At 33.2% G+C, this 10,070-nt stretch overlaps 3 protein-coding genes across 4 annotated transcripts in view; 1 reads left to right on the top strand and 2 right to left on the bottom strand.

Annotated features, from left to right (window-relative positions):
- Positions 1–961, bottom strand: part of LOC104815527 (putative pentatricopeptide repeat-containing protein At3g15930) — a 2,659-nt gene extending 1,698 nt beyond the window's left edge. Inside the window, exon 1 of one of the 2 annotated variants that reach the window (XM_010543944.2) lies at positions 8–961. In XM_010543944.2, coding sequence (XP_010542246.1) covers positions 8–776 — 769 coding nt within the window. In that variant the 5' untranslated portion in view covers positions 777–961. The other variant, XM_010543945.2, reaches the window with a different exon arrangement.
- LOC104815528 (protein LURP-one-related 12-like) overlaps positions 1–2,490 on the top strand; it is a 7,672-nt gene extending 5,182 nt beyond the window's left edge. Inside the window, exons 2-3 of the mRNA XM_010543946.1 lie at positions 1,340–1,643; positions 2,078–2,490. Of these exons, the coding sequence (XP_010542248.1) occupies positions 1,380–1,643; positions 2,078–2,479 (666 nt within the window). The 5' untranslated portion in view covers positions 1,340–1,379 and the 3' untranslated portion in view covers positions 2,480–2,490. The remainder of the gene's footprint in view (positions 1–1,339; positions 1,644–2,077) is intronic.
- Positions 2,491–6,270: 3,780 nt separating this feature from the next.
- LOC104815531 lies at positions 6,271–7,400 on the bottom strand. The gene is made up of 2 exons (XM_010543949.2): positions 6,885–7,400; positions 6,271–6,794 (listed from the first exon to the last, which is right to left on the bottom strand). Exons 1-2 carry the CDS (start codon positions 7,042–7,044, stop codon positions 6,559–6,561), a joined length of 396 nt encoding a protein of 131 aa, XP_010542251.1. The 5' UTR covers positions 7,045–7,400; the 3' UTR covers positions 6,271–6,558.
- Positions 7,401–10,070: the final 2,670 nt, after the last annotated feature.

Here is a 10,070-nt window from a genome sequence, read left to right on the forward strand (position 1 = left end):
CACTCTTTCACATATCCATGAACCCTTCTGCATAGATCTTTGTCCCTTAACTTGGAACAAGCAGCAAGGATGAGAACTAAGGTAACCCGAGTGGGGAATACCATGTTTACCTCCATCTCGAGAAAAAGCGCCCTGCTTTCTTCGTATTGGTTCATCCTGTTATACCCTGAGAGCATCAAGTTCCAAGCAAAGACATCATCTTTAGATCTCATATCGAAAACCCTACGAGCCATATCCATTAAACCACACAAAGAATACATATAAACAATCCCATTCTGCACATACACGTTAGACTCAAACCCGAACTTCACGACATGGCAATGCAGCTGCCTACAGCAATCTGACGCGCAGTCCCGATTAAGACCATTCAACAAGAAGGGAAACGTGTAATAATCCGGCATCACACCGTTCTTCAACATCGTCATATACAACGTTACTCCTTTCCCATCACAACCCACCTTGGACCACCCCTTGATCATGGTGTTCCACACCACCAAATCCCGTTCATGCATTCTGTCGAACAGTTTACAGGCGTGACCCATTTCGCCGCCTCGCCTGCTACAGCAACAGACAAGAAGCTTTTTCTGGATTCTTGGGTCTGATCCCATACCTGTTGTAATGCATAGAGAGTGCATTTGCTTGAGTTGGTCCATCGTTTTGCAAGCATCGATCAAACAAGTGTAATCCCTGGATACAGATTCAGCCATCGTTGAGATGAACAGCCTCAAGGTCGATGCTTTGGGAGACTTTAACCTTAATGGGAGTCGTAGAATCATGAATTTCAGCCTCCTCGGGCGCAAGGCAAAAGATTTCGTATTTCAAAAGAGAGAGAGAGAGAGAGAGAGAGAGAGAGAGAAAACAGAGCTCAGACGGCTATTGCGACATCGAATCATCAGATGACAGTGACGGACCCAACCATATCACATTCACGATAGAGTTTCTGTCTTCAGCTCTTAATTTTTTTTTTAATTTCTTCAACAATCTCTTAATTTTATCAGTCTATATAACTATGGTGTAAATGGGTTTTGAAATTATTAGGATAAAATCTAAATAACTAATTTTAAAATGATATTGAGTTTTAAGAGAGATCCGTTTACATACATTGTTTGATAAAATTCAAATTTCTAATTCACTTCAACTTATATCCATTGTATCCACAAAACGAAAAGTATGCAACTAAATACTACCCCTCTAACCTAATTCTTAAAAAAAACGTATCATTTTTGTAAAAAAAGAAAAATAGCTTCTATATATTGGCATCTTTTGAAATTCTTGTCATATTCTAACGTTTCTTGAATCATAAAAAATAGAAATAAATAAATATTTACAAATATTACAGGTAGTGGTGCATAACTTCGAGTCAATATGATCGCTGAAGTATGCACTCGTTCATCCATCACAAACCAAGGAGAAGAAGAATGCGGATGGGAATGGTGGTGAACGAAGCTTATCTCTACGAAGAAGAGAAGCAACTAACAGTTTGCAAGACATCGCTCTTCTTCTCCGGCGACGGTTTCGCCGTCTACGACTGCAACGGCGAGCTCACCTTCCGAGTTGACTCGTACGGTCCCCACCCGCGAGAGATGGATGGGATCGTCCTCATGGACGCCACCGGAAAGTGTCTCCTCACCGTCAGAAGAAAGGCATACACTCATCCTTCTTTTCTTCTTTTTTTCTCATCTCAGCAGGGATGAGTCGACTCGTTCAGGTGACTCGGGTAAGAAAAGAGAGTGAAAGTTTACGTTTTGCTTGTGGTGGACTGGATCTGATTGGAAGGGCTTGGTCGCAATCTAATATTGATCGATGGGTGTAAACTGATTTTTGTTTCTCGATCGAAATATTCTTGGGAAAAGAATCTCGCATTTTCTGTAAAACTTCTTGCGTTTCTCTGTTTTTGGTCAACTCAGTGAGTCATCGACCTGGTTGCAACGAAGTTCATGTAACTCAGTAATCGAGGTGGCAAAAGATAGATTATGGTTTCTCTGCTGTGTCAATCCCCTATTTGAACTCGTCTCGAGACAGTACGAGTCAACCCGTCGTCGAGTTCGACTAAACACGAGTTGGTTTTTATGAACAGAGGCCGACACTTCACCAGAGGTGGGAAGGATTTCTCGGCGAGAGATCGGACGGTCAGAAACCGATCTTCAGCGTCAGAAGATCGTCGATTATCGGACGGTGCACAATGACTGTGGAGGTATACGACGAAGCCGGTGAAGAATACATGATCGACGGAGATTCCGCACAACGAAACTGCGTTATGTACGACGCGGAGAAGCGTGCAGTGGCTGAGATCAAACGCAAAGTGGACGCGTCTACAAACGTGATTCTTGGACGCGACGTGTTTTCTCTCACCGTTAAACCCGGTTTCGACGGTGCGTTTGCGATGGGGTTGGTGCTCGTGCTTGATCAGATCAACGGTGACGATTCGGTTGAGGATGATGATATGGAAAAAAAGGTGCACCCCGTTACAGAGGATTAGTGCTTCATGATTGTAAATCTCATGTTTGTTTTTTTAGATCATGGACAATCTTTTATGGTCGTGTGCAATTGCAAATATATATTTTCTTTTTACTTACTGGTAATAATAATATGTTCATATAAATAAATATTTAAATATTGATATATTTATAATCATATATCATTTCTGATTTAAAAAAAATAGGTGGTTTTTCATACGAATAAAATTTTAAAATACAAAAAAAATTGATTAGTATTTTCTTATGAAATTTGTGATTTTATTTTGAACGTACTAGTCGACTCATCCCTGTTGAGATAAGAAAAAAAAAAAGTAGAAAAAAGGATGAGTGTACCTTTCTTCTGACGGTGAGGAGACACTTTCCGGTGGCGTCCATGAGGACGATCTCATCCATCTCTCGCGGGTGGGGCCCGTACGAGTCGACTCATCCCTGTTGTGTCCGGTGACTCGGGTATACAAGGATAAAACTCGTTAAGTGCGGTATATTGAAGTTCCTAACTGCAACGAAATGTGGGCTTGGGCCACTAGGCCCATATGTAACGATATTGAAGGCCCATTTATGTTCATCCCCACGAATCCGAGAGAATCAAGTTGATGAATAGGATAGCCTACGCACAAGATCACTGAATTGATTTTTTGTTTTTTTGGGGGGGGATCGTTTTGCAAGCATCGATCAAACAAGTGTAATCCCTGGATACAGATTCAGCCATCGTTGAGATGAACAGCCTCAAGGTCGATGCTTTGGGAGACTTTAACCTTAATGGGAGTCGTAGAATCATGAATTTCAGCCTCCTCGGGCGCAAGGCAAAAGATTTCGTATTTCAAAAGAGAGAGAGAGAGAGAGAGAGAGAGAGAGAGAAAACAGAGCTCAGACGGCTATTGCGACATCGAATCATCAGATGACAGTGACGGACCCAACCATATCACATTCACGATAGAGTTTCTGTCTTCAGCTCTTAATTTTTTTTTTAATTTCTTCAACAATCTCTTAATTTTATCAGTCTATATAACTATGGTGTAAATGGGTTTTGAAATTATTAGGATAAAATCTAAATAACTAATTTTAAAATGATATTGAGTTTTAAGAGAGATCCGTTTACATACATTGTTTGATAAAATTTTTTGATGGAACTATCTAAGTTTTGGGCAGATTTATTGAATGTAATAATAATAATAATAATAATAATAATAATAATAATAATAATAATAATAATAATAATAATAATAATAAAAGAAAGAAATTGAGACGAAGTCTTTGTATTCTCTCAAAATCAAGAGTAGATCGACATTAAATATTAATCACAATCCAATGACAAAGATAAATTAGATTATTAGAGGGAACATGAAATTCATCCCGTTTATTAAGGTTTATGCTTTTTTTTAATTTGATGTTTGCGGCAATTTCTTTTTGAACCTTAAAAGAAAATTTGTCCGAAAGAAATTGAGACGAAGTCTTTGTATTCTCTCAAAATCAAGAGTAGATCGACATTAAATATTAATCACAATCCAATGACAAAGATAAATTAGATTATTAGAGGGAACATGAAATTCATCCCGTTTATTAAGGTTTATGCTTTTTTTTAATTTGATGTTTGCGGCAATTTCTTTTTGAACCTTAAAAGAAAATTTGTCCGAAATTCATATTTGTTTCTCTCCCGAATGCATTATAAAATAAATTATCTATATGATAAAAAAAAATAGTATTCTATGAATGTAGGGGCCCCCGTAGAGACACTGCCCATATGCTAACTTCGCAGTTTTTAAACGCAAAGACCAAACGGATGGCACAGAGGGACAACGAGGACTGAAGTGACACACACAATAGAAGTGGGCACATATCCGAAAATATTTTTAAAGTATTTAAAATTTATATCCAAATATTTTACATATTAAAATTAAAATTCAATTGAATTTTTAGATATCTGGATCTAAATCATATTGAAATAAAAATTTTGATTATTTTTATAATTTTTAATAACTATAAAGATATTTTGTAATTTCAAGATTTATTCTTACATTGCATAGAATATGTAAAAAATGATATAATTATGACTCCTAACATATAGACATAGTGGATTTGTTAGGATTAGGACCGACCTTATCCATGTTGGACGGTCGGTCTCATGTTGCGCAATATATATTAACTAACATTCGTATTATAATATACCAAAGGTGTGGATATGTGTATTTTGTATGTCAACTTAATTTTAAAATTTGGTGTGTATATGTATCTTACGTATGGATTGAATTTCCCAATGTGGGTTTTGGAAGAAAAAAAATGAGAATAATAATGAAAACACCAAAATGAAAACGTCGTAACCACGAAAGAGGAAACCTAAGAGAACATGGAGACGGCACGCTAAATAAATAACACAATAATACTTGAGAAAATCTTCCTTGGCGTGACCAATGTGCTCTAATAAATAAATGAAATCTAACCAAATAATATTGGATTATATTTCAACAAAAATTGATTTAAAAACGAGTATATGTAATTTAAAAAAAACGCAAATCTTCTAAAACGAATAGTTTTTTTTAACAAAAGAAAATCTAAATAAATCCAAAATGAATCGAAATTCGAAAATCTAAAATATTGATCCTGATTTATATATAGTCTTCTTATTATTTTCTTTAATAATAATCGAATTTGATTAAATTGGTCCGTTAAAAACTAAACAATTTTTTTTTTATAAAATGGAAATATCTAAAAAAAGAATATCAAAATAAAATCTGGGATGTTCCTATTTCTTATAGTTATTTTCTTTCTAGAAAGATTTCTCTTTTCACCTTATCTAGTCAACATGGCGGCATTGTAGGAATTTTCCTTGGAATCTTGTGAAACATAACAAAATTAATTTATTAATCATTAAATTAAATTAGAATTGTGCCATTTGGTCCATGTTGTTTTCTTGTTCACATTTGCCCCATGTTTATGATTTTCCCCTTCACCTAACCCAACTCTTATTTATTTATTTATTTATTTTGGGAGTATAATAAAATTAATTTTGGGCAACCCTCTTGCCTCATTCACCATACGTCAATAAGAAATGGAAAAAGATTGACTTTCTTAGTGTGTGTGTGTGTGTGTAATAATTATCATATTATATATTATATTGTTATTTTAGAAAATGATCTCTAAAAATAGTGAACTAGATAATTATAAGAATAAATATATAAAAATATATTAACAATATTAACAAAACAAATCCAAATCAAATTTATGCAATGCATATGTAATAATTATCATATTATATATTATATTGTTATTTTTTTATTTGCTTTCCTGCTTTATTAAAGATTGTTATTTTTGCTTTTGAAAAAGCCGAATCTTGAAGAGGATAGTCCAAACAAACCTACACCATTAGAGAAATTCAAAAACCGTAAATCAAAACTAAGGAAATATACTTGAAGGAACATTTTGTGCAAAAATATTATATGATTATTTATTTCCACTTTATTAAACATTGTATTATTCTTGACTTACGGAGATTGTTTTTACTTTTAATATTTATTATGTATGGAAATCTTTTAAATTATAGTAATCAAATCTTTTGAGATCAAAGGAGACATTTCTAGTTACTAAGCCAATTTAAAAACTAAATAAACCAAAATTTTCACAATTTTTTAAAAATTAAAATTATCTTATATACACTTATGAAATCATATCTATATTAATACTTTATTTAAGTTTGATATTTTTATTTAAGGATAGAATTGGAAATTTTTAATAAAAATTATCTAAAAAATCTAAAATAATTACTATTTAAAAACAAAAAATAATTTTTAAAGCCATATTTATATTGAAATGGATGGAGTATCGTTCAAGTTCATGTACTACACACACATTAGTTAATACAAAATCAAGTGTTTTACATGTCAACCATATACATAACTACATAGTTTTAGAAGAAAGAACACATTGGGAAAAAAAAAGAAAAAAAAGAAAAATCATATTCACAGAGAGGAAAAAGAAAGAAAAAAGGAAGAAGCGCCTACCACAGTTTCAAAAGAAAAATATATTTTCCCAAGAAAATAAAGGAAAATAATTTTTTCTTTTGGAAATTATTAGTCGACAAGAAAAGTCAATAGGAGCACTGAATTCTTTGATTTCTGTCCCTGAGAATCCCATTGTAGAGAGCAATCCGGTTCGCCGGCATCTCAATCCTGCAAACCGACCCGGTTTCCTCCGGTTTACCCAGCAGTTCGGTTCTCCGGCTGTGCTCCCTCCTGTACTCTTCCCCGTTCCCTTTCGTCTCCTTCACATTCTCCGCGAACCGTACCCTCTTCTTCTGCTTCTTCCTCTCTCTCTTCTTCTCTTCTGTAAACCAAAATGAAAACGTTCGGGAAAATTTCAGAGAACTTTCCCGAGAAAACGGCGGAACATCCGAGAAAAAAGATCAAAGGGCACCTGAAGAAAGACTAGAACGGAGGATTGGTCGTGGACCCTGACCCTGAGTCGTCTGATTCCCAGAAAACTGGCGTGAAATGGCGAGAAAAAGAGCAGTACTCGAGACAACCATGGCGGTTGCAATCACAACGCCATTAGAGCAGCTTAGCATACAAGACATATGGGTTTGGAGCTTCCTCACTGATGGAATTTGAAGATACCCAGAGAGAGAAAACCAAAGGAAAGCGAGAAAAGATGGAGAATTTCAACTGTACAAAGATGGTGCTCGCAGAGAGATTGGTCGTAATCGTACTGGTTACGTACAAGTGTTGAAATTGCAGAGTGGATTCTCTTCTTTTATTTATACGAAAATATTTTTCGGAAAACGAGAAAAGTTAAAAGAAAAAAAAGACGTGAGAATCTGGAGGTGTGTGTTCTACCTGTCTGTGCAGAGAGAGAGAGAGAGAGAGAGAGAGAGAGAGTGTGTTTTGCCTTTAATCAGTCACACATGGTGGAAAATCTATATGGAGTATTAATTTTATTTCATTTCATGGACCGACGACTTCTTTGGTCTCAGCGATAATTATTTTTTAATCAATCAGAAATCTTTTTTTTTTGTTAAACAATCAATCAGAAACCTTGATCACTGATACAAAGCGATCGAATAACTAATCATAAAGACGATAATATTAGGGCAGCAGGATATTAAAAAAAAAATCATTATAGTTTGGAGGGTTCATCAAAACCATATATATTCAAAGATCGAATGAAGATTCTAAATGAGTTCAACGAATCTCATCCACTCGTGTTTCAATCTCTAGGCAAAGGCTAAAGCAGAATCTGGCACTAGGTGATGCGGGTCCCTGACACGTGTCAACAACCGTCGACTTCCGAAAGCAATGTTTGCCGCGTCCGAAACTGGGAAAACCCATGTACTATATATATTAACATGTTTTTTTTTTAATATGTATATATTGTAAACGAAGATTCAAAGGCAAATCGTGTTCGACTTCTCAAAAGCTTCTTATGGAACTTACGTGTTATATAGTTTTGGAACATTCACAGGCCTTGATAGTGATAGATTCAGTTGTTTCTCTAGAACCCTAATTATTATGTTGAACGAATTTCGTTTTGGGTTTTGAAGATTTGAATCTTCGAAATACAGCATTGGAAAATATTATGATCTTATACCATATTAGAGCAAAATATTATAGAGAATTTATTATCGTTCAACGTTGAGAAGATATAGAGATGAAATATAAATGTAATCGTAGAAAATTCTTATTGGCTAATATATATAAAGACCTGCTCTGTTGTTTTGCTTTGTTTTCTCCCATTTTTTGGTCACTTTCCTTCAATCTAAATACCAGATTTTTTTTTACTCTTAAGATATAATGTATTTAAATGGTTTTAGAATCGATCCGATCGGCATTATATCAAAAATACTCTTATTTTACTATTTTGATTTCAACACATGTCCTTCTCCGTTTGTAACTCTGTGATCCAAAATATAGTGTGCTGACATCTTGATCTTACTGATATCATAACGTTAAATTTATGATGATCACACTAATTTATTATGTTCATTTCTCATATATTTTACTAATCATTTGATTAAAACATCATAAATTTAACGTTATAAACAATGAGATCAACATGTGACTACACTATATTTCGGATCACATGGATCACAATATCATAGTTGGAGAAATGTATGTGCTGAAGTCAAAATAACAAAATAATGATATTTTTTATAATGCCCTGATCCGATCAAAATCGACTAAATATATATAATTTGTATAATGTAAGGTGTTTTAAAACATGTTTTTTTTTCTTATAATAGTAATTAGCTTCTATTTCATGGATGTTAATAAATAAATTGGTCGACTATCATCCTCCAAAAACATTGAGCCGAGTAGCATAGTAGTCATCAATGAGAGGAACCCCTTGAAGACAAGAGTGGCATGTAAGCCAATCCGTATCCACTTGTTGCCATATCTTATCCTTGCAAATTGATCACTGGATATATGTAGAAGATTCAAAGAAAAAAAATCAATACAACGATATTTACAGAGAGATCTGTATTAACAATATTTTTTTGGATAATTCAAATTTTCACCGAATATTTCATTCAATTAAATTTATGAAAAAATTGGAGAAATCAGAATGAATACCTCTTTTTACGATTGGATTTGAATTAGAGATAAAAGTATAATTTGCATGTACTCTTACCAGTAGACCATATATATTAACAATGTAATTTATGAATTAGTTGTAATGATTTAAATTAATTCATATAACCATTTTTTTTACAGATTTGCGTTGAGAATGCCTAGTTAGAACTGATATCATAGCAGCGTTGTGATTTGGACTATATGTTTTTTTTATAGTTTTTTTACTCTTTTCTTTCTTTGGCGTTTTGGATGTTCATATATCTAAATCGTTTAAAAGAGAATAAAAATCCAAATTCAAACGATGTATTATGACAAACAAAAGTCAAAGATAAAAACTCTCATATCAAGCAAGATGATATGACAAAAAGAATTAAAGTTAGAACTTTAAAGTCAAGTGAAGTGATTTGAAAATGATTAATGCTCTCTAAAAGAATAAAATTTGGTGTTTATGAATTTTTCCACAGACAATGAAAATGTGCGGGAGATTTATAGCATTATCAATTTAAGATTGACTTTTTTTCATTCTTGCAAAGTCAATTTTTAGGGGAATGTTAAAATGAAAAAATGAATATGAGATGAGAGTAAAATAAGATTTGAGATATGATGAAAAATAATAATGGATACAATATGATTATATCAAATATTGTTTATCTGATTTGTTTCCATTATGTCTATATTTCTTTTTTACGCTATTTCTTAATTTTTCTATAAATATGTATTTCATTTTCATTGTAATGTAACAAGAAGAAGAAGAGATGTAACAATAAAAGTAATTCCGTTTGTTTCTATTTGTTTTATTTATTTTCCGTATATTATTTTTCCACGAGAACTACCAAAAAATTCATCTAAGATACTTGGATATTATATTTTATATATATATATACATATTTTATATATATATATATATATATGTGTTATCTGTATATATAATCTAGTTTAATAATATATAGCTTTTAAATTTGATTAGGGCATGTTTAATTACCGCAATAGATACAATTATCTCCCGTACGGTGCCACTTCATATCTCATACTG

Source organism: Tarenaya hassleriana, unplaced genomic scaffold (assembly GCF_000463585.1).
Source record: "Tarenaya hassleriana unplaced genomic scaffold, ASM46358v1 Cleome24, whole genome shotgun sequence".
NCBI lineage: Eukaryota > Viridiplantae > Streptophyta > Magnoliopsida > Brassicales > Cleomaceae > Tarenaya > Tarenaya hassleriana.

What these genes read in the sequence shown, in the direction of transcription:
- LOC104815531 (XM_010543949.2), bottom strand. Translation starts at nt 7,044, where the DNA reads ATGTCTTGTATGCTAAGCTGCTCTAATGGCGTTGTGATTGCAACCGCC. An exon ending in CCGTTCTAGTCTTTCTTCAG is followed by an intron (nt 6,795 to 6,884) that starts GTGCCCTTTGAT and finishes TTTGGTTTACAG; the next exon opens with AAGAGAAGAAGAGAGAGAGG.